General features: G+C 43.6%; 1 protein-coding gene across 3 annotated transcripts in view; it reads right to left on the bottom strand.

Moving 5' to 3' along the window:
* Window positions 1–24,227, bottom strand: part of supv3l1 (SUV3-like helicase) — a 58,125-nt gene extending 33,898 nt beyond the window's left edge. Inside the window, exons 1-5 of one of the 3 annotated variants that reach the window (XM_069900853.1) lie at window positions 23,834–24,224; window positions 22,224–22,301; window positions 5,694–5,801; window positions 1,616–1,730; window positions 286–454 (exon numbers count right to left, since the gene is read on the bottom strand). In XM_069900853.1, coding sequence (XP_069756954.1) covers window positions 286–454; window positions 1,616–1,730; window positions 5,694–5,801; window positions 22,224–22,301; window positions 23,834–24,068 — 705 coding nt within the window. In that variant the 5' untranslated portion in view covers window positions 24,069–24,224. Of the gene's footprint in view, window positions 1–285; window positions 455–1,615; window positions 1,731–5,693; window positions 5,802–22,223; window positions 22,302–23,800 lie in introns of all 3 variants that reach the window. The other 2 variants (XM_069900855.1, XM_069900854.1) reach the window with 2 other exon arrangements.
* Between the last annotated feature and the right edge of the window lie 510 nt (window positions 24,228–24,737).

Below are 24,737 nucleotides of genomic sequence, written 5' to 3'. Positions count from 1 at the left end.
AAAGATTCCAATCAACGACACCTGTAGTTTCTATTTTAAATGATGACAGAGGAACTTGGAATGGAAAAAACAACAAATTCAACATCTATGCAATGGCATTTTTCACTAAATATTACAGGAAAACAATCAAGAAATCACCCCTTCCTAAGATAAAGAACTCCACAACAAACGGCTAATTGAAAGAGATTTAAGTTTTTAACAATTCCTGAATGAAAGTTAGAGGATCTACATAATTATTGTTTTTATTCACAGATTTTCACTGAAGAAATTTTCAGACATACTGACAGCATCATTGCTCTTTTGATATATTTCATGTGCAAGCAGTTTCAAAGGTCCACAATAGACTCCCGATTTGGCAGCTAAGAAACTCTGGATGGCCTTGTGTGTTTTTCCACTGTTCGTTGGCCCAGCATGAAATATAATCTTTCTCTGAATTGCTCTGGCCTCTGGATACCTGCAGGAAAAGACATTTGAGGTTATATGGACAAAGCAAAAAGCCAAAAGGTAGGAACATTTCTTGCATGTCTCTGAATCAGATCTCATTAGTCAATGAGAACTGCAACAGAAAGAAAGTACATTGAACCACTTTCCATAACTCCGCAAGATCTGACACACATTCATGTACTTCTGAACAGTACAGAGAGAGAACTGACTTGGTACAAAATTTCTTATTGTATAGATGCTGCCTCGCTTGCTGAATACTTCCATCATTTTCTGTTTTTACACTAACTGAAACAAAACTGTTGTACCGCAGGAGACAAGTGGCCAATATGTGCACAAAAGTTAACACATAGCGTTATGTAATAATTCTCAGATAATTTGTAACAATGTTTATTGAGGACATCAAAAAGAACTTGTCTGTTCTTCTTCATGGGATCCTTTACATCCACCTGATAGAGCAGATGGATTCTAGTTTAAAGTTTCAACAACCAAGTTCATCTCCAATTAGCCACCATATTTCACAGCGACTCCCTGGAAACCATTTTCCAGAACACCCTGAACGGTGTTTATATACTATGGCACAAAGCCATTGTGAGAAGACTACATCAAGGCAAGGCAGCAGCAAGTTCTTTTTTTTTTGCAGAAAATTGGATCTACAACTGAACTCAAGTCAGGTGGAAGAAGTAAAAAACACAATGCTGGAGAAATTCAGCAGGTTATATGTGTTCTTTATGTAGCAAAAACACATAACCAACATTTTGGGTATGGTGGAGAAAGAGTCAACCTGAAAATGGGACTGGTACACCTATCAAAGGTGAGAATACCAAGTTTGGATCCTTCTTCATGCAAATCTACCCATCTATTAACCCTGAAATTTGATTTGTGTTGTTATTGGACAATTAATTGAGATATTCAATTTTGGCTCAAAGAAATGTACATTGAGAGATTACATTTATTAATGCCTTCAAAAAGGGTTAAGAAATGTGGAGTCTGATACCCCTGATGGTGAGAATAGGAAGACAAACAACATGGAAATAAGGGAGACCACCAGAAATCTGCATCCTCATTTTGTGAGGACCCAAACTCCTAACCTCATTAGTTGACATGAAGTTAATTACAGCCTAGAATTTTTGAGAGAACACAGATATCAGGTGAGATGTCTGTAGAACCTTACCAGTTGGCCGGTAATCTTAGATCACTGATTTTGCGCAGATCATCCATGCAATCTAACATTGGGAAAATCTGTTTGGCATGTCTCATGAAATATGGAAAGAGTCCATCAACATGACCTGCAAGTAAAATTTATCATTAAACAAGCTTGTACAAAAATTGTTGCAGCATTTCCATCAAATCAGTCTCAACACCAGGACATGGGCCTGCAATGAACAAGTTGAAGGACCTTTTAAAACACCATATAAAGCAAAGCAAGTAGAACAGTTTCACGTGCTATTTACAGTAAATAAGCTGAGAGTGTTCTAATGTTGACACTCAGTTTCATGATGTGGATTTGCTCATTAAGTCTTACATTCCTAACATCGGAGTGAGGTACTTATGTGGAACTTCATGATGTGCAATTCCTGACAGTTGTTCTTCCTTCACGATAGTGTGCTAGCCGAGGGGAGGGAGGAGAGACTGCTGAGGAGGAATTCATCAAAGCCAATGTAAAGAGAGACAAAAGACAGGCTGGTTAGCTTAACTTCCTTGATTAACAACATTCTAGAGTCCTTTATTAAGGATGAGGTTTCAGAGGACTTAAAAGCTCAAGATAAAATAGGCCAAAGGATACATGATTTCCTCCAGGGGAGACTTTGCCTGACAAAACCGTTGGGAGTTCTCGGAGGAAGTAATGAGCAGGACAGACAAAGAAGAATCAGTCCATGTTGTTTACTTGGATTTTCTGAAGGCCTTTGACAAGCTGCCACACATGAGGCTGCTAAACAAGATAGGAGCCCATGGCATTATGGGAAAGGTCCTAGCATGGATAAAACATTGGCTGACTGGCAGCAAGCATAGAGTAAGAATAAAGGAAGCCTTTCTGGCTAGGTGCTGGTGGCTAGGGGTGTTCTGCAGGGGTTGATATTGGGTCTGTTAATTTTCGCAATGTACGTAAATGATTTAGATGGCAAAATTGATAGCTTTGTGGCCAAGTTTGCAAGATAGGTGGAGATGCAAGTAGTGTGGAGGAAATGGGGAGTCTGTCGAGGGACTCAGATAGGTTAGGAGAATGGCAGATGGAATCGTGTAGGAAGTGTATGGTTGTGCACTTTGATAGAAGCAGATTATTTTCAAAATGAAGAGAAAATTTAGAAAGTGGAGATTCAAAATGGACCTTGGAGTCCTAGTGCAGGAGTCCCTAAAGAGTAACTTGCAGGTTGCATCAGTTGTAAGTAATACAAATACAATGTTAACATTCAGTTCGAGAGGACTACAATATAAAGGTTAAGATGTAATGCTAAGGCTTTACAATCTATAGGTTTGACCACATTTGGAGTATTGTGAGGAGTTTTGAGATCCTCATCTGAGGGAAGATATGCTGACACTGAAGAGTCCAGAGGAGGCAACTGAAAATGATCCTGGGGATGGGAGGGTTAACATAAGGAGCATTTGATGGCTCTGGGCCTGTACTGGCTGGAGTTTAGAAGGGTGTTGGGAGTGGAATCTCATCGTAACATTCCCAATATTGAAATGGCTAGACAGAGTGAATGAGATGTTTCCAATTGTAGGACAGCCTAGATCTAGAGGGTACAGCCTCAGAATAAAAGGTTGTCCCAATCGGTTGATATGTTTTTGATTAGTAGGAGCCTCAAGGTGATGAGAAGAAGGCAGGAGAATGGGGTTGAAGGAAAAAAAATACAACAGTGATGATTTGAATGGCGGAGCAGACTTAATGGGCTGATTGGCCTGATTTTGCTCCTAATGGTCTTATAAAGAGAGCTGTCTGAGCTCAAATAGTTGGTAGATGAATAAACTATTGTTAATATAATGCTAAGGTAAACAAAAAAATGTTGAAAATATTTATGAGATTGGGTACCACCTACGGAAGGAAAAACAGAATTAACATTTCAGGTTGATGACCTACCAAATCCACAAATATTTTGCCATTTGGTCCATTGTCCATATCCACTCTCTTGTGTGGCAATGCAGTCACTTAGATGACCCTGTGCTCTTGGACGTTTACTTCTCTCATGTCCTGATTCCATTTTGCTTTTATTGTCCTAACTTCCACAACCCCGAAAAAGCAGGAACTTCAGGTCATTATATCCTCTACATAATGAAGTTCTTTCTACACACCCTCCACCCTACTGTATCTCTTACCAAAGGCCAATCTATATCCACGTTCTATTATCAACTAACAAAAAGTTTTTTTTTAAATATAAATCGACTACCCAGTACAGGAACAAGCCCTGCGACCCAACTTGTCCCTGATCCTAAATATGCTAATCCCAATTTGTTGCATTGGCCCTGTTCCTCTCTACTCCTTTTCCATCCTGGTGTAAATGTATTATAAATGCTGTAATTGTGTCTGCCTCTGCCATCTCCTCTAGCAGCTCATTCTATACAACCGTGTGTGAAACATTTGCTCCTCACATCTCCTTTAAATCCCTCCTCCATAATTCAAATCTATACCCTTTCTAGTTCTAGACTTCCCTGCCTTTGGAACAAGTCTGACATACCCCATAATACTGCAAACCTTTACAAGGTCACCCCCCACCCCATCCCCCACTGATCCAGTGAGAACAAATCAAGCTGACTCAATCTCCCATTGTAACTAAGGACCCCTCCCCCCCCAACCCCAATCCAGTGAATTTCTTCTGATGCTATCTCATTTTTTCTTCTAATGCTATCTCATTTTTCTTCTAATGCTATCTCATTTTTCATTTGATGTGGTGATCAGAATTGTACTCCAAATGCAGGCGAATAATAATTTGTAGAGCAGTGACATGATACCCTAAATCTTACATTTAATGCCTTGGTCTATGAATGTCAAGCATGCCAAATGCCACCTTCCCCATCACATCCACTTGTGTTGCCATTTTCAGGGAACTATGAACCCCAACATCAAAACTCCTAATGTGCCTGTCATTTGTTCTAGATATCTTGATGGTAATTGACATCCCAAAATGCATTATTTCACATGTCGGTATTAAATCCCATCTTCCCAACTTTCCAGTTGCCCTCTGCCGTTAGACGACTTTCTTCACTCTCTACAACTTGATTTTCATGTTGTCGGCAATATTTTTAACCAGACCACCTACCTTCTCATCCAAGTCATATCCAATTATATATGACAATCAACAAAGGTTCCAGCACTAATCCCTGCAGTACACCATTACCTACAGACTTTCAGCTAGAAAAACAGCCCTCCTCCACTAACCTTTGTCTCCTATCAGAAAGCCAATTTTACAATCAGTTTGCCAAATATTGTAATCTGTTGGTCCAGCCGACTGTGCAGGACCTCATCAAAAATCTTGCTAAAGTCCATGTGTACTTCATCTACTGCCTTGCCTTTATCAATTTTATCATTTACCACCTCAAAAATCTCAATTTAGGAGACAAAATACCCCCAGCACAAAACCATACAAATTCACCTTTATTAGTCCCTGGCTTTTCAACTGAAGTTAAATCTTTACCCTTCGACTTTTTGCCAATAATTTCTCTATTATTGATACAACCCTCAATAACCTGCTGCTTCCTGGCATATCCCTATAGCCTTTATTGAATAAGCTATCCTCCAGTTAGCTATCCTCCAGTTTTCTGGTATGCCACCCAAGGCTAAAAAAAAGAATAATCTCCATCAATGCTCCTACAAACTCCTCCCTTCTTTACCATAGAATCCTGCAATAGATCCTGTAATGCCCTGGGGATTTATCCACCTTAATCCATGCCAATATCTTGAACATTTCTTTCTTCTGGATACAAGTGTTCAAGAATGTCAGAATATCCTTCCACTCTCAGCCCCCACATACCTTTACGCTGTTGAATGGTGATGAGAAGCAGAATCTTCAACCCCTCTGCCAATTCTCTTCCAACCTTTTTTGCCAAGATCAACCACAGCTTCTACAACTTAAATATGCAGTGAAATGTAATCATTTATCTCTCTTCAGGATGTCCATTGCCCTGCTCCATATTTCCAACATTTTTGTTTCATGTCAGGCTACTGCTTTTACCACTTTAATTAGGTCCTGCAAAAATGTAATCAAGTCATACAGATACCTTCTGCACTGTAAACGCACAATTTCAGCAACACTTACCTGCACCACAGCAGATATCATTGAGAATAATGTGCAAGTCCACACTCAAGGTATCAGCTTCCATCACATACTTTCGAAAACTAATGAAGGCTTGATGGAAAAGGCGAGCTAGAGGATAATTTTTAAAAATAGTGTGTAAAGGGCATTGTGTTGCTTTCTTTCTAATCTTCTCCATTCTTTACTGGAGAAAAAGATTATACAGTACATCATATCAAACAACTCAGAGGACCATCTCAAGAACCTGCTGCAATACTTTTAAGATTCACGTTCTCCTGAAATTCCAGCTTCAGGAGGTATCCTTAACTTTAATCATAATTGATCGGCTTTCTGCTTGCAACTTCTGTCACTCTCTCTAAACATATCTACTTCAATCTTTCTTTCCCCCATCAAAATAGTCCTAAAGGTCACCATGTTTGACCAAGCTATTATTTAAATAGCCCAAAAGTTTACTTCATGTAATTCAGACAAGTTTTGAGTGAAGCACCTTGGGACAGTTTACCACATCAGTGGCATTATCACAATAATTTTCAGATATTAAAATTAACCTCTGGATTGTGAGCAACAAGTCACAGAACTGTCCACTGTATTATAAGCAAAGTGAATTAAGGACTTTTTAAACTCTGCAAAAGAGAAATAACCTTCACAATAAGCAAGTAGAAAGTCATCTTCAATGAGTAATAAGAACCCTGAGAAGGGATACACCCTCCACTATTGCAGAAACTGATGCCCACACCAGCAATGAAACAGAGGCTCTGATAAAGAGGGATTTGATCGTGGTTCTGCATCCTATCACCTAGAGACAACTGACCTTTACAAAGTGAGTAATGAAGGAGAAATGGTCTCGTCCATTATAGCCATGCTCGCATTGATACGCAAGATTGCCCCCAATTCATAAACAACTTCTTCCAGGACATTTATGCAAGGCATAGATAAGTTGTTCCCATTGGTGGGGGAGACTAGAACTAGGGGGACATAGCCTCAAGATCCACAGCAGTAGATTTAGGACGGAATTGAGGAGGAACTGCTTTCGCCTGAGGGTGATGAATCTATGGAATTTGTTGCCCATTGAAGCAGTGGCAGCTATCTAGTAAATATATTTAAGACAAGGTTGAATAGATTTTTTACAAAGTAGGGGAATTAAGGGATATAAGGAAAAGCCAGGTAGGTGAAGAGCCATTCATCAGATCAGCCATGATCACATTTGAATGACAGAGCAGGCTTGACAGGCTGGATGGCCGACTCCTGCTCCTATTTCATATGTTGTAGACCAAGTTACTGCCTGCATTGATCACTGGTAGAATTTTTTTGTACCTTCCTTTTTATCTGCCCATTTGTCAGAACTTTATATTCACACTTATTCTTTCTGTCTCTAATGATGTTAATTATTACCAACTTCAGACACTGTGATGGGGGACCTTGGTCTTCTCCAGAAGGGCACATGCTTCCAGAGAAGATCAAGGTGCCCCATCTCGGTCTCTAATCACGTTCTGCAGAACTGGTTAAACTTTAAATACCATTTGCCTTCTAAATAGTTTAGCCCGATGGTTTCCAACTCGCATACCACCTCAAGTATTTCTTCATTTACTGTGGTCCACCTGTATCAAACCCACGAATCCACAGAGAGCTAACGTTGGCAAGCGAACTCGGGTCTCTTCCTAGTCCATTGGCAAGGCTTAATATTTTGTTTTGGTGGGAAGCTATTTGGGGGAATTTTCTAACATTTTGATATCAAATTTACAACATTGTTTTACATATTACATGCATATTATACCAGTAATATTCATCTTTGCCACATTGCCACAGACCATTAGTAACGATGCCAGACATCACCAGTGGTCCATGGACCACAGGTGAAGAAATTCTGTTGCAGACTAAGCAAAGTTCAGCTTAAACCATGATGAAAGAAAACAGAATAGTAGTACAGGCAAGCACAAGGATACAGAACATTCTTCACATGCACAGTGAATGAGGGCAGGGAGCAAGAGCAAAGTTCTTTACAGGTAGTTTGTCACAACTTTGGGGGGTGGGGTGGTTGAGGAAGAAGCATAGAAGAGGCAATTAACTTTCAAATTCACTTGTTTTAGATTGGCACAATCCTGAAGGATGGATATATTCACGTACAGCAACAAAAAAAACATGTATCCTTATATAAAACTGGACTCTGAGAATTTAATGGAGTTCAATTCAGTTCAATTAGGGGCGGCATGGTTGGCATAGCGATCGGAACTGGGGTTTGAATCCCACGGTGTCTGTAAGGAGTTGGTACGTTCTCCCTCTATTTTCATTTTTATTTGCATTTTGGTAAACTAAACCAGGACAAGATTTACACAGTAAATTTGCCTTGTATAGCGACCCGCGGCCTGTTCTGCAGCCTTCTTCCATAGGCCACAATGGCAATGGAGGAAACAGACCAATCAGCAATCGGCAGATTGTAAAGCCACCAATCAGTGACATAGCAGCCAGGCTCAACCGGCCTATAAAAGGCAGAGCAAATAATATAAAAATACTTAAATGTAAAATTGAAGACTATATGACTTCTTTTTCTTTTGTATTCTTTTATTGTTCATTTATTTTTCTTATTTTTCTTTTACTTTGTTATGGGGGTGGGGAGGGTGGTAGGAAAAAGGGGAAAAATGTCACTGTGTATATTTTAATGATGAATGTACATATTGTTATTGTAGTAGTTCACAGAGAAATATTAAATAAACACACAAAAAAGGCAGAGCAAATGACCCAATAAATCAACGCGACTTCATTGAAGCTTCTGACCTTCTGGATATCACAATCACAGGTGTGGTTCAACAGGCCAAGGCACCATTCGACACATCACCGCCAACGCCACGCGTTACTGCTACGTCGTGAGCTCCCTCGAGTAAGAGATGGCAGCCAGGATCATCGATTTCTTCCAGCTCCTTCGAGAGCAAGGGAAGTATGTGGCTCTCAAAGAGCGATTAAACCGCACTTTGGGCTCTTGAAGCGCAAATGGGCAGCCTGATTGTTGCACGTGGATGGCTTGGGGGACAGGGCCCCTTCTTCCCTCATGAGCAACATGCTCATTTTAACCAATAGGCACACTTGCCTGCTCTTTGAGCAGATTTTTCTAAGGCGACTGTCGGAGGACATTCGGGTGCTGATTGTGGAGGAGGACTTCAGCATCCTCAGAAAGGTAGCTGCCTAAGCAGATGGACTGGATGGTGAAAAGGGACTCATACAGAATGTTGGAGCAAGTTACCACACCCCAGCTACAATGAGCCACAAGACAGCTAACCAAATGGCCAGCGGATGCCACCGGTGAGCAATAATGTTTCTATCATCAACAGTGGGGTTCCAAGGCCCATCGATGCCGCTCCCCCTGCGCATCCAAGGGAAACGCCAGAGCCAACCATCATTGGCTCCTGTACATTCAGGACTCCTTGTCAGGCCATCAGTTCCAGGTTGACACGGGCCAAGGTTACTGTCCGATACCCATAATGGAAGTGTGAGCCAGGGCCTGAGGGAATCCAACAATTTGAACATTCAGCACCTGCATCATACCCCTCCGCTTCAGGAACCACCGATTCACCTGGAAATTCACACTGGTGACTGTATGACAGCCTCTCCTGGGGGCAGATTTCCTCAGGGCACACTCCCTATTGGTGGATATCAAGGGGCATAGATTGGTGTATGCCAAAACTTTTGAGACCCTCTCCCTTGAGGGAACTAAGCTTAACGCCCCCCCACCTAAATTCAGTAACTGGCACTGAGTTCGCTCGGATTGTGACTGAATTCCCTTCCATCACAATGCCTCACTTCACCTCAGCAGAACCTAAGGATGGAGTGCGGCACCACATCCTCATGGAGGGCCCACCCTTTCATACCAGGGTACGCCACCTTCCCCCCAAAAAACTCAACCTCGCAAAGGAGAAGTTTCGAAAAATAGAAGAGCTCGGCATCATACAGCGCTCCAACAGCCCCTGGGCCTCCTCACTCCACATGGTGCCCAAGACAGCGAGGGTTGAAGACCTTGCGGGGATTACCACCGCCTCAACAAGGCCACCACGACGGCAGATATCCAGTGCACCACATCCAGGTGCAAGGGGCATGGATCTTCTCAAAGGTGGACCTCATTGGGGGCTAGCACCAGATAACGGTCCACCCAGAGGACATGGCCAAAACCACAATCATCATTCCTTTTGGACTGTTCAAGTTTAATAGAATGCCTCTCGGACTGAAAAACGCTGCCCAAACCTTCCAAAGACTGATGGACACAGTGGGTGGGACCTCAAGTTTACGTTAACATACTTAGATGATATTTTGATAGCCAGCCGCAACCGTGCCCACATAAGGCAACTGTGCACCCACCTGAGCACATTTGGTTTGACAATCAACCTAGCCAAGTGCGAATTCAGGCAAGAGGAAATCAATTTCCTTGGACACAGAATACATAAAAATGCCTGAAAAGGTGGAGGCCATCCAGTCTTTTGCAAAGCCAACTTCAGTAAAAGACCTTCAAGAGTTCGCCAGAATGGTTAACTTTTATCACCGCTTCATATCAGCGGTGGCCCACATCATGCAACCTTTATTCTCCCTTAAAGCAGGTCAAAAGAGAATTCGAATGGACTCAGCAAGCATCAGAGGCTTTCCAGAAAACCAAAGATGCCCTGACCACCCTCACAGTGGATGCCAACATTGCGGTCAGGGAAGTACTTGAGCAGCTGGTCAACCAACAATGGCAGCCTCTACGTTCTTCAGCAGGCACCTTTGACGAACTGAGCTCAAGTACACTGCCTTTAATCACGAGCTCCTGGCATTATACCTGGCAGTCCAATACTTCAGGTACTTCCTGGAGGGCAGACAGTTCCTAATGTCACTTTCAACAAATTACCAGGCCCATGGTTGGCCAGGCAACAAAGGCACCTGTCCTATATATCAGATTTCTCCACAGACATCAAGCACAAACGTGGTAGCCGATCACGGCCATCCATACTGACAATACAAACCCCAGCCCCAGGAATAGACTACGCAGCCCTGGCAGAGGCACAACCATTAGACCCTGACATCCCTGCATTCAGGACTGCAATAACCGGTCTCCAGCTAGAGGATGAATGCATTGGCCCAGGGAAAAAGGCATTTCTGTACCACACCTTGACTGGAAGACCTCAACCTATAGTGCTGGCAGCATGAAGAAAACAGGTTTTCAATGCGGTCCACAATCTGGCACACTTAGCCATGAGAACCACAATCAAGATGGTGGCCAGCAGATAGGTTTGGCACGGTCTCCGCAGAGGTCAGTGAGCCAGGACTTCAACACAGTGCCAGACATCATAAGTACAGACGCACATCAAAGCACCCCCCTCTTACCCAGTCTTTTGAGCCTGCCCAACGAAGGTTCAGCCATGTGCACATTGATAATGTGGATCCCCTACCAATATCAAGAAGAGCACGATACCTCTTGACGATGATGGACTGTCTGACTAAATGACCGGAAGCAGTTCCCCTAGCAGAAACTTCCACAGAAGCATGCGCCAGAGCCCTACTGAATACCTGGGTAGCACAGTTTGGGATTCCAGAGCATTTGCAGATGACACAACAGTAGTTGGACTCATCAGCCACCTCAGACAGAGGGGGTCAGTTCATTTCAGGCCCTTGGGTGGCCTTAGACAACACCCAGGGAACATTGCAGAACAGAGATCTCGGGGTACAAATATATAGTTCCCAGTAAAGGAAACACAGGTAGACAGAGTGGAAAAGAAAACATTTATCATGTTTGTCTTCATCTATCAGGGCAGTGAATACAAGAGCTGCACCTGATATTGGTAAGGCCACTTTTGGAGTACTGTGCACAGTAACTGGTGGCCCAACTTTAGGAATGATGTCACTAAACTGGTCAGGATGCAAAAGATTCTCAAAGAGGTTACTTGGACTGAAGGGCTTAGTAACATGGAGAAACTGGTACAGCTGGAACTTTGTTCCCTAGAGTGCAAGATGCTGAGGAGTGACCTTGTAAAATATGTACAAAATCATGAGGGGTATAGATAAGTCAAGTTTATTATCATCTGATTTTACAAGTACAACCCAACAAAGCAGCATTCTCTGGTCCTCAGTGCAAAAACATGCAGTCACACACCCAGACATAACACATCTAGAGACAAATAATACACATGAAGGACTAATATATCCATATAAATAAATAAATATTACTTAGTACAAAGGACCTCAGATGGTTAGTGTGAGCAGTTCCTTTGGTCGTTTGTCATTCTCACTGCCTGTGGAGAGCAACTGAAAGATGCTGTGTGCAGGGTGGAATGATTTTGCGCACCCTCTTCAGACAATTATCACGTCGATGAGGGGGGGAGGGAGACTTCAGTGAACCTCTCTGCCACTCTTATGGTCCTGTCGATTGACCTCCAATCCATTTCCCTGCAGCAACCGTACTACACTGTGATGCAGCTGGCCAGGACGCTCTAGATAGAGTTCCTATAGAAGATTGACATAATGGTGGCCGGTAGCCTTTCCCGCTTCAGTCTTCTCTGGAAGTGCAGTTGCTGTTGTACCTTCCTGACATGAGAAGACGTTAAGTGTCCACGATAGGTCACTAATTAAGTGAACTCCAAGGAACTTGGTGCTCTCCACTCTCTCTACTAGAGAAATGTTGATGTGTAGTGGACAGTGGTCATTCCTGGTTCTCCTGAAGTCCATGATCATCTCCTTCATTTTGTCCAGGTTGAGATTCGGGTTGTTATTCTCACACCATTTCACGAGGCTTTCCACCTCTTCTCCTCTCATCATAGTGGCTGATGAGTCCAACTACTGTTGTGTCATCTGCAAACTTGATACTGTTGGAGCTGGATGTGGCAGTGCAGTCATGGCTCAGTAGGGTGACAGGAGTGGGCAGAGCACAAAGCCCTGAGGTGTACTAGTGCTCAGCGTGACGTTGCTTGATGTTCTGCTACTAAAACAGAATGTGGTATTTCCGTTAGGAAGTGTAGGATACAGTTGTAGAGAGGGGTGTTGAGTCCCTGCAAGGACAGCTACTCCACTAGTTTCTGGGGAATTATCATATTGAACACCAAGCTGAAGTCAACAAACGTATAAGGCATCATTCTCCAGGTGGGCCAGGACGGAGCGAAGCGACAAGGCTATAGCATTGTCTGTGTAACAGTTTCCTTTACAGGCAAAATGAAATGGATCCAATGTCCCTGGGAGGTGCGCTTTGATGTGTTCCATCACCAGACACTCAAAGCATTTCATAATGGTGAAGGTCAGCATTGAAACTTGTTATTATCACCCTCTTGCATACCGGGATGATGGTGGCTGTTCCCTGCGGGAACAATGGATTGCTGCAGTGAGGTGTTGAAGATGTCCGTGAAGACTTCCGTCAATTGGTCTGCTCAGTCCTTCAGTACCCGAGTAGGTACGTTGTCTGGTCCCTGCCTTGTGTGGGTACACCTTGAAAATCAGCCCTCTCCAAGAAGATAGGAAAAGTTAGGAAAAAACAAAGCATAACAAAAATAGAATATAAGAAATGAAAGATAAAGATCCAGAGAAGAGAAAGAAGATAGCTTCCAAGAAGGAGAAAGTAACAAAAGCTGGAAAAAAAGTTGAAAAAGTCGCTGAAGGAAGAAGGCCTTACTTGCAGGAAGGAACAGGACGCTGTGGTGACGAGGAGTGCCCGACCCTCAAGGTCAGTACCTGCCCTACAGAGTCGTGACCCACCAGCCGGTACACCTCAAAAATGGCTCTTGGAGCCAAACAAAAGTCGGGAGGGGGGCCTCAACAGAGGAGCGGGCTGTCAGACCAAGCAGCTGAGAGACGCCCGACACCAGGGCTCTCAAAGAGAAATAAAAGGTTAAACTGATGAACAGAATATAGATAGTCTTTTTTGAGGAACAAATACGATCACTAAAAGAATGGTTGTCATTAGAGTTTAATGCAATTAAAAGAAAAATGAAAAGAACAGAAGATAAAATGCAAAGGTTAGAACTGGTAATGACAGAAATAGGGAAGAGAGTAGAGAGTGTGGAAGAGCGGGAAACGGCTGTAGAAATGGAAGTGAATTACTTAAGAGAAAAATTGGAAGAAAGTGACAAAAAAATTAAAGAGATGCGAGTTGTTATCTCAGAAAATTGATATGTTGGAAAATTATAGTAGGTGAAACAACATAAAAATAGTGGGTCTGAAGGAGGGTGAAAAAGGCACAGACATGAAGGAATTTATAAAAGGATGGATCCCAAAGGTCCTGGGAACGACAGAAATCCAGGAAGAAATGGAAATAGAAAGGGCACACAGAGCATTAGATCCAAAACCACAGGCACATCAAAAACCAAGATACATCTTAGTAAAATTTTTGAGATATACGACAAGAGAAAATATACCGGAACGGGCAAGGAATAAAATTAGAGAAGATAATAAACCATTGGAATACAAGGGTCAAAAATTATTTTTTTACCCAGACATAAATTTTTAACTCTTAAAGAGAAGGAAGGAATTTAATACAGCAAAATCAACTTTATGGAAAAAAGGTTACAAATTCATATCAAGACATCCAGCCGTGCTTAAAATATTTATGCGTGGGGAGCAAAACAGACTGTTCTCGGATCCAGAGAAAGCGCAAGAATTCACAGAACGTTTGCAGGACAGGAGAAGAAGAGATGTAACGAAAGAAAAACGGCGATAAAGTATATATAAAGATGTAAAAACAATGTATATGTAAAGAACTAAAGAGGGAAAAGAGAAGGGAAGGAAGGGAGTAAGGGGGAAAAAAAGAGAGAGCTTTGTAATATGTGTTTAAAAAAAGTGTTTTCTGGAGAGGGCGCGGTAGAGGGGGAATAACTGTCACTTCAAAAATCAGTTGACGCTGCGAACAAGATTGCAACCCAAATGAAAAGGGGAGTTGTGGTTGCCCGGCAAGGGGTATGGGGCAACTCAGAGAGGGGGAACTTTTGGAGTTAAGGCATTAGTGAATGTGGGAACTGCGGGGGTACTTTATGTCTTAAATGTGTTGTCGTATATTAAGTGAAATAAGAGAAAAATTAAGAGATGAAAATGGGGAAAAGGAAGATGGAGGTGGCAAAGAAGTGGAAAAGAGATGTATACAAGATATAAGATGTTGAACTATATGACAATAAACATTAATGGAATATATAACCAAATTAAAAGGAAGAGGCTACTAAATTTATTGAAGAAGGAAAACATAGATATAGCATTTATGCAGGAAACGCATCTAACTGAAGTAGAACATAACAAACTAAAGTGAGACTAGGTAGGACACGTAACGGCAGCATCCTATAATTCAAAAGCTAGAGAGGTAGCCATACTAGTTAACAAAAATGTACCAATCAAAATAGAGGAGGAAATAATATATCCAGCAGGGAGGTATGCAATGATAAAGTGTCAGATATACTCAGAATTTTGGAATTTGCTCAATATATACACACCTAACGAGGAGGATCAAAAGTTTATGCAGGATATTTTTTTGAAGATTGCAAACACTCAAGGAAATATATTGATAGGAGGGGATTTTAACCTTAATTTGGACCTAATGTTAGATAAAAATGGACAAAAGACAAGTTAAAAAAAATAAAGTAGCCAAATTTATGGTTAAATCAATGCAGGAAATGAAATTTATCGAGGCAACACCCAAGAGAGAAGGAATTTTCATATTATTCGAGTAGGCTTAAAACTTACTCAAGGATTGATATGTTTTTGTTGTCAGCCCATATTTAAGGGAGAGCTAGGAAAACTGAATATAAAGCTAGACTACTATCAGATCATTCACCCCTATTATTAGCAATAAAACTGGAGGACATCCCACCAAGAACATATAGATGGAGGATAAACTCCATTCTACTTAAAAGACAGGAATTTAAGGAGTTTATTGAATGCCAAATTAAAACATATTTTGAAATAAACACAGGATCAGTGAAAGACAAATTTATATTATGGGACACAATGAAAGCCTTCATTAGAGGGCAGATAATAAGTTATGTGACTAAGATGAAAAAGGATTACAATCGGGAAATAGAGAAGTTGGAAAGGGAGATAGTAAGTACAGAAAAGGAATTAGTAAAAAGGGATGATATAACGAAAAGGAGAGAACTGGCGGACAAAAAAATTAAATACGAAATATTACAAATGTACAAGGTGGAGAAGAACATAATGAAAAAGTATTACGAGTATTACGAAAAGTATTACGAACTGGGAGGAAAAAAAACACAAAATATTAGCCTGGCAACTTAAAACAGAATAAACTAAAAGAACGATACAGGCATCAAGGAAAAAGGACAAACAAATTACATATAATCCAACAGTGATTAATGAAAATTTTAAGGAATTTTATGAACAATTGTATCAAACCGAGAATGAGGGGAAAGATGATAAAATAGAGGAATTTTTAGCTAAAATTGAACTGCCGAAATTGCAAGAGGAACAAAACAAACTAATAAAACTACTTGAAATAGAGGAAGTACAGGATATATTAAAAAAGCTACCGAACAATAAAACACCAGGAGAGGATGGATTTCCAATAGAATTTTATAAAACATTCAAAGAGTTATTAATTTCTCCTCTCCTGGAAGTAATGAATCAGATAGAAGAAACACAAAACTTGCCAGATTCATGTAACACAGCAATAATTGCAGTCATACTAAAGATGGGGAAGGATCCACTAACACCAGAATCATATAGACCACAGGTGAGTTCAGCCCTGACTATCTTAGTGCCATGCTATCCCCTGCCCTGAAGGCAGCATCATGAGCTCTGAGAAGGGCCCGGACCTCTGCATCCAACCATGGTTACTAGTTAGCCCTGGTTGTAAAACATTTGATCTCTGTAACATCCTCAGTGCACTTGCTGATATAGCCAGTCGCTGAGCTCGTGGGCTCCTCTATGTTTACATGACCGTTGTAGGTGGCCACCTCCTTGAAACAGCTTCAGTCCGTGGACTCAAAGCAGACTTGTAGCACTGCTGTAGCCCACCAGCCATGTCCTGTTCTCCCTGTGAACTGACCTGATAAACTGAATGCTCAGTCTTTTCCCCAAGGTGCTGGGAACACGTTTAACATAGGAAGGAAAAGCTTTAAAAGGGTCCCGAGGTTCAAATGTTTCACACAGAAAGTGGTGCATACAAGGAACAAGTTGCCAGAAGAAGCTGTAGAGGCAGTTACAATTAAAATATTTAAAAGAAATTTAGATAGATATATCCCGACCTTGTTGGTTTTCGTGCAGTTGGATAATCATGTTGAGGAACTTTGGGGGATATCCGATGCGCTCTAGTATTTGCCAAAGCCCTTTCCTGCTCACGGTGTCGAAGGCTTTGGTGAGGTCAACAAAGGTGATGTAGAGTCCTTTGTTTTGTTCTCTGCACTTTTCTTGGAGCTGTCTGAGGGCAAAGACCATGTCAGTGGTTCCTCTGTTTGCGCGAAAGCCGCACTGTGATTCTGGGAGAATATTCTTGGCGACACTAGGTATTATTCTATTTAGTAGAATCCTAGCGAAGATTTTGCCTGCAATGGAGAGCAACGTGATTCCCCTGTAGTTTGAGCAGTCTGATTTCTCGCCTTTGTTTTTGTACAGGGTGATGATGGTGGCATCACGAAGATCCTGAGGCAGTTTACCTTGGTCCCAACAAAGCTTGAAAAACTCATGCAGTTTGGCATGCAGAGTTTTGCCGCCAGCCTTCCAGACTTCTGGGGGGATTCCATCCATACCTGCTGCTTTGCCACTTTTCAGTTGTTCGATTGCCTTATATGTTTCATCCAGGGTGGGAACCTCATCCAGCTCTAGCCTTAGGGGCTGTTGAGGGAGCTGGAGCAGGGCGGAATCTTGGACTGAGCGGTTGGCACTGAAAAGAGATTGGAAGTGTTCTGAGTGTCAAGAGTGTCGGGTCAGATACAGAAATGAGCTCTCTGAACCCTTCTCCATTAACAATGGCGTGAAGCAAGGCTGTATTCTCGCACCAACCCTCTTTTCAATCTTCTTCAGCATGATGCTGAACCAAGCCATGAAAGACCCCAACAATGAAGACGCTGTTTACATCCGGTACCGCACGGATGGCAGTCTCTTCAATCTGAGGCACATGCAAGCTCACACCAAGACACAAGAGAAACTTGTCCGTGAACTACTCTTTGCAGATGATGCCGCTTTAGTTGCCCATTCAGAGCCAGCTCTTCAGCGCTTGACGTCCTGCTTTGCGGAAACTGCCAAAATGTTTGGCCTGGAAGTCAGCCTGAAGAAAACTGAGGTCCTCCATCAGCCAGCTCCCCACCATGACTACCAGCCCCCCCACATCTCCATCGGGCACACAAAACTCAAAACGGTCAACCAGTTTACCTATCTCGGCTGCACCATTTCATCAGATGCAAGGATCGACAATGAGATAGACAACAGACTCGCCAAGGCAAATAGCGCCTTTGGAAGACTACACAAAAGAGTCTGGAAAAACAACCAACTGAAAAACCTCACAAAGATAAGCGTATACAGAGCCGTTGTCATACCCACACTCCTGTTCGGCTCCGAATCATGGGTCCTCTACCGGCACCACCTACGGCTCCTAGAACGCTTCCACCAGCGTTGTCTCCGCTCCATCCTCAACATCCATTGGAGCGCTTACACCCCTAACGTCGAAGTACTCGAGATGGCAGAGGTCGACAGCATCGAGTCCACGCTGCTGAAGATCCAGCTGCGCTGGATGGGTCACGTCTCCAGAATGGAGGACCATCGCCTTCCCAATATCGTGTTATATGGCGAGCTCTCCACTGGCCACCGTGACAGAGGTGCACCAAAGAAAAGGTACAAGGACTGCCTAAAGAAATCTCTTGGTGCCTGCCACATTGACCACCGCCAGTGGGCTGATAATGCCTCAAACCGTGCATCTTGGCGCCTCACAGTTTGGCGGGCAGCAACCTCCTTTGAAGAAGACCGCAGAGCCCACCTCACTGACAAAAGGCAAAGGAGGAAAAACCCAACACCCAACCCCAACCAACCAATTTTCCCTTGCAACCGCTGCAATCGTGTCTGCCTGTCCCGCATCGGACTTGTCAGCCACAAACGAGCCTGCAGCTGACGTGGACTTTTTACCCCCTCCATAAATCTTCGTCCGCGAAGCCAAGCCAAAGAAAAAGAAAGATAGATATATGGATAAGGAAGGATTTAGAGGAGTTTTAATTTAATTTGAACGATACAGCATGGTGGAAGTTTGTTCTGACCTTTGAAACCCATACCTCCCAATTACACCACTAACCCCATGCACTTTTGAAGGGTGGGAGGAAACTCAAGCATCCACAGAAAACCCACACCGGTCATGGGGAGTACAAGCTCCTCATAAACAGCGCCAAATTCTAACCCGGGACACTGGTTCTGCCATAGCATTGTGACAATAGCTACTCTCACCATGCCACCCATATGGGTCAAACATGGGGAAATGGGTCTAGCTCAGTTAGGCATCAAACGGTGCCTTACAGCAGCGACTCTTTGTGAGCAGTTCTGACAGCAATAATCAGATATTCCCGTTCAGAACTCCTAAAAATCAAACAAAAAACAAGAAACATAAAATCAAACTTACCCGACAGCATGGAGGTCCTAAGATTGCTTGGAAGTGGTAGAAACGGCAATCTCAGTTGGGCCGAGGGACCTTCGAACAACTCCAGCAGGTGGTACAACAACAACAACTCCAGCAGGTGGTACAACAACAACAACTCCAGCAGTGGGCCCATGAACCAAGTAAAGAAGATCCAACCATGTGGATGCAGAGAGGGGCTACAGGTCAATCTGAGACGCTAGGCCCTGAGGCTTCCTCTCCCTACCATCCTCCTGGCCAACGTACAGTCCTTGGAGAACAAACTTGATAAACTCCAAGCCAGACTTCAACATCAGAGAGACATCTGAGAGTGCTGCATGATGTGCTTTACAGAAACATGTCTAAACACAGATATTCCAGGCACAGCGCTGCACCTCCAATGTGATGATCGAACACCGGTGTCTGGAAAAACCAGGAGAGGCGACCTTTGTGTCATCATCAATTCATCGAGGTGCACAGATGTGACAGTCCTGTTCCCCCAACCTGGAACATCAGGCGATCAAGTGCCGGCCATTCTACCTGCCGAGGCAGTTCACCACCATCATCCCGGTCGCAGTGTACATTCTACCCCAGGCTAACATTAGGCTGGCACTGGAGGGACTGAGCACTGTGATAAACAGCCATGAGACAGGACATCCTGATGCTTTCCCCATCATTGTGGGAGACTTCCTGAAGAAGTCTCTGACAAACTACCACCAACACGCCACATGTGAGACCAGGGGAACCAACACACTTGACCACTGATCCACCACCATGAAAAACGCACAACGAGCCAGACCATGACCGGACTTCAGCAAGTCTGATCACCTGACTGTACTTCTACACCCAGCATACAAGCAGAGACTGAAGACCACAGCACTAGTGATGAAGACGGTGAAAGTATGGTCGAGAGAGGCGATGGAGCATCTGTAGGGCGGCTTTGAATTGGTGGACTGGAACATATTCAAAAAATCATCCATAGACTTGAGTGAATATGTTATAGGTGTCATTGACTTCATCAAGACCTGCATGGATAAGTGTGTGCCCAGACGCACATACTGGGTGTTCCCCAACCAGAAGTCCTAGATGAATCAGAGAATTCACAACCTGCGGAGGGCTCGAACAAGGATGTTGAGGCCAGGGATTGGGATCTTTACAAGTCCAAGACCTGCAGAAAGCCATCAATGAAGCGAAGTGGCAATTCCACAAGAAGCTGGAGACAGAGACAGATGCACACCAGCTATGGCAGGGAGTGCAGGTCATTACAAACTACAAAGTGAGGGTGAACACTATAGATGTCTGTGAAGCTTCATTACCCAATGAGCTGAACACCTTCAATGCCCCCTTCAAGAAGAACTAAACTTGGCCAACTAGAATCCCAAAAAAGACTGAAAATCGTGTGATATCTGTCTTGGAGAGTAACATCAAAACATCATTCAAAAGAGTGAACCCTCGCAAGGCATCAGGCTCTGATGGCATACCTGGCAGGGTACTGAAAATCTGTGCCAACCAATGAGCCAGAGTGTTCACCGACATTTTCAACCTCTCATTGTGGCAGTCAGAGGTTTCCACCAACTTCAAAAAGACATCAAACATCCCATTACCCAAGAAGAGTAGCGTGGGCTGCCTCAACGACTACTGCCCAGTAACACTAACTTCTATGATGAAATGCTTTGAGAGGCTGGTCATGGACAGAAATAACATGTACCTAAGTAAAGATCTGGACCCACTGCAATTCACCTATCGTCACAATCGCTCCACGGCAGATGCAATATCGCTGGGTCTCCACTCAGCTCTGAATCACCTTGAAAACAGCAATTTATACACATGTCTGCTCCGTAGACTCCAGCTCGGCCTTCATTACCATTATTCCCTCAGTGCTGGCCTCTGTACCCTCCTTTGCAACTGAATCTTTGACTTTCTCTTTGGAAGACCACAGTCAGTATGAATTGGAAACATTGTCTTCTCACTGATTATCAATACAGGTGCACCCCAAAGATGGGTGCTTAGCCCACTGCTCTACTCATTATACACCCACGACTGTGTGGCCAGGCACAATTCCAATGCTATCTACATATTTGCCGATGACACCACAGTTTTCGGCTGAATCACAAACGTTATTGAGGAAGCGTGCAGGAGGGAAACAGATCAGCTTGTTGAATGGTTTAACAACAACAACCTTGTGCTCAACATCAGCAAAACCAAGGAGATCTCCTAGGATCTGTCCTGGAGCCTCCACATTGATGCATCACATAGAAGGCTCACCAGCACCTATACTTTGTGAGGTGACTGAGGCAGTTCAGTATGTCACTAAAGACTCTTGTAAACTTCCACAGGTGTACAGTGGAGAGCATTCTGGCTGGTTGCATCACTGCCTGGTATGAAGGTACCAACTCCAGATGCTTATTAACTTGGCCTCTGACATCACAGGTACCAAACTTCACTCCATTGCGGACATCTACAAGGCGCTGTCTTAAAAAAGCAGCCTCTATCCTCAAAGACTCCCCACCACCCATGACATGTCCTCTTCACTCTGCTACCATCGGGGAAAAGGTACAGGAGCCTAAAGGCGAGTACTCAGTGGCACAAGGACAGCTTCTACCCTGCTGCCATCAGATTCCTGAATAATCAATGAACCAAAGATACTGCCTACCTTTTAACGCACTTTTGTTATTATTTTATTTTTTTATAGCAATGTTGTAAGATGGTTATAATTTGAATGTTTGCACTATGATGCTGCCACAAAACACAATTATATGATTTGTTTTCGGCAATAAATCCTGATTCTGATTGGCGTGGTCAAGTTGGGTAGAAGCTCCTGATTTTTTTGTTGAAAACTCTGATTATAAACATTAAATTTTACAAATTGTTTAAGAATACATCTTGACCAGACAGTAAACTATTGTTCATTCTTTACAAAAAAGGCTAAATTTGCATTACTTCAAATATGCCATTTATTACAGCAGAGAAAACATCAGTTGGGTTTTATCACATACCATCCAGGCCATTTTCGCTTCCCAGTCTCTGCATTTCTTTTCTTTTGTAAAATTTATTCAAAACTTTGAGAGCATCATCTAAAAAGCAATAACAACATTTTCAGAAGCTGTCAAACAACTTCAATGGATAGCAGAGCTGAAAGAAAGAAATGAAGCCATTGTATATCTATAAGACAGTAATTGACATGCATTCGATTCCAATATCAAAAGGAGCGCTAATACACTGGAACAAACACGTTTGCAACCTCCAATAGGAACAGGTAACCCCCGCTTTACAAAAATTTGCTTACATGAAGCTTACCTGTTCACTTTTATGAAGAAATTATAGTGAGGTTTTTGCTTTTTATGAAAATTGCCTCCAATAGTAGTCAATGGGTGCTTGCTTTTGGTATTGTTACGAGCCCAGAGGACCCCAAAACCCAGCAGCAACAGATATTCACCAGGACAAATGGCCTCTCAAACAAAAATTGCCTCTAATCATTCTTAAACATGAAAACAGAACCACACTCCAACTTAGCCTGACTAATCCAACTCAACCCCCTTTCAATTCCAAGCGCACGTGTGTGCAATGTGTGTTTAAGTTCAGAAAAGTTCTTTGGTTCACAGTCCAATCCACCTTTCACTCCTCCAAGCCCACCATTGGCAAGCAATTCTCACAATGTGCACAGAATCCAACACTCATAAAGTTCAGCAGGCTTTGGTGCAAATGGTGCCCCTGTCGGCCTTCAGAGAGAGATTTGTTGTTCCAGGACACCCACAACTGATTCCTTTTTAATCAGCCACTCCAGTGTCTTGCCGACGAAACTTTCCCCATCAGGGTTCCCCAGATGATGACCTCTTTCCTCCAGGTCACCACAGAGTTCCTTTTTGTTTCTTTTATTCCACTTGAAACATTAAGACAGCCAGTCCTCTCCTCTTGCATGAACAATAAGGGCCCTGGCTAGGTCGTCTTCCAAAATGGGGCTTTCCACAAGCTTACCAGCTTGTCCTGTTCCAGTCCCAGCTACTTCTGCTGGCTGTAACATTGTAGAAGTGATCTCTCCCTCTCCGACTGAGAGAAAGCCTGGTTGAAAGCCTTGCATGACCCTCGTAGAACAGCTCTAGGCAGAAGCTGCTCCGATAAGATCTTTCATCCTTTGCCTTTGATAAACAACATCAGTGAAGTCTCTTGAGCAGTCTCCAAAGCTCTTGCAAAAGCTCTGAGGCCCCGACCTATCTAGCATGGGGGAGAGCTACAGTATTTCAAATAAGATCCGTTTTAAAGTGTTTGTATGTGACCTACTCTAATAAACCTTTCCCAAATTTAACACCCAAAAACATCTATATACTCTGTCACAGGACACAAAAAGTTTCTCAGGAATGCTCTACCTTTGTATCATGTTCGTGAATCTTCTTGGACTAACCTAAGCATAAACTACTCTAGAGCCACCAAAAGATCGATCTGCATTGGTGAACTATCCCACTTTTGCACAATATTTCTCCCTTGAACGGGATCATTTCCCCTCCCTCGTGCCGCGTGACCATTTCTCCTACTGCGAGGCCGCAGCAGGCAAGAGCCCCGACCCGGCCAGGCTCACCCTGTCCGCGCTTCCCCTGCCGGCCTCACTCACTCTTGTTCAGGCGGTGGCTCAGCTCGGCGCCGACGTTGCCCTCGGGCCCCGCTTCGATCCTGGCCGGCAGAGGCACGAATAGTGAGGTGTCCGGGGGCCTGAAGCCGCTGTCACTCACGGAGCGCAGCGGGTCGCTGACGCAGCGCAGCCTGGCGCCGAGAGCGCGGCCGGCGGTCAGGCCGAACCCCAGGCCCCGCAGCCGCCCCAGCAGCCTCAAGTTGCGGCCGGCTGACATGGGTGCTCAGTGCTGCATCAGGCCACGGCGACGGAGGACCCGGGAGAGGCGGCCTCAGCGCGCCGCAATCCCAATTAATGATTCGGGCCGTGGACGGAGTTGGGGAAGGGGGAACTGAAGGAGGCGAACTCTAACACCACCACAAAAATAATTTTATTAAAATCTCGGTGGCTCCGACTTCGTGCAGCAGGAGAAGCGAGCCACAAATGAGACAGGCGCGGAGCGGACACGGCAACAACGGTTGCCCTGGTGACGGCTCAGTTTCCCCCTCCTCCAATGTAGCACCGGGGCGGCTCCCACGTCTGCAGGCAGCCCGTGCATGTGGGGGAGCGGAAACAGCAGGCAGATGGCGGGGTGAAGCACTGCTGGAGGTGAAGGGCAGGAGCATTGACAGGTAAAATCTAGGGGATTATAAAGATGTGAAGCAGGGATCGAAAACTGATGAGATGTGACAGCTCATTGTCAGATGCACAATCACAAAGTGTGAATGGATCGAAATTGATGCTCAATAATTGTATAAATTAAATAGGCCACAATGCACAAGACAAATCAATACTACGTTTAAAAGATGAAATCCCTATGTAGGTTAGTTAGGGCCGTCCGGGAAGATTCAAGAGCCTGTTGGAGGAGGGAAAAAAACCTTTTTGAATCTGGTGGTGCCACACTTAA

This window comes from Narcine bancroftii, chromosome 10, assembly GCF_036971445.1.
Source record: "Narcine bancroftii isolate sNarBan1 chromosome 10, sNarBan1.hap1, whole genome shotgun sequence".
Classification (NCBI taxonomy): Eukaryota; Metazoa; Chordata; class Chondrichthyes; order Torpediniformes; family Narcinidae; genus Narcine; species Narcine bancroftii.
Note: the sequence above shows the minus strand (reverse complement) of the source record. Positions and strands in the feature narration are given on the sequence as shown.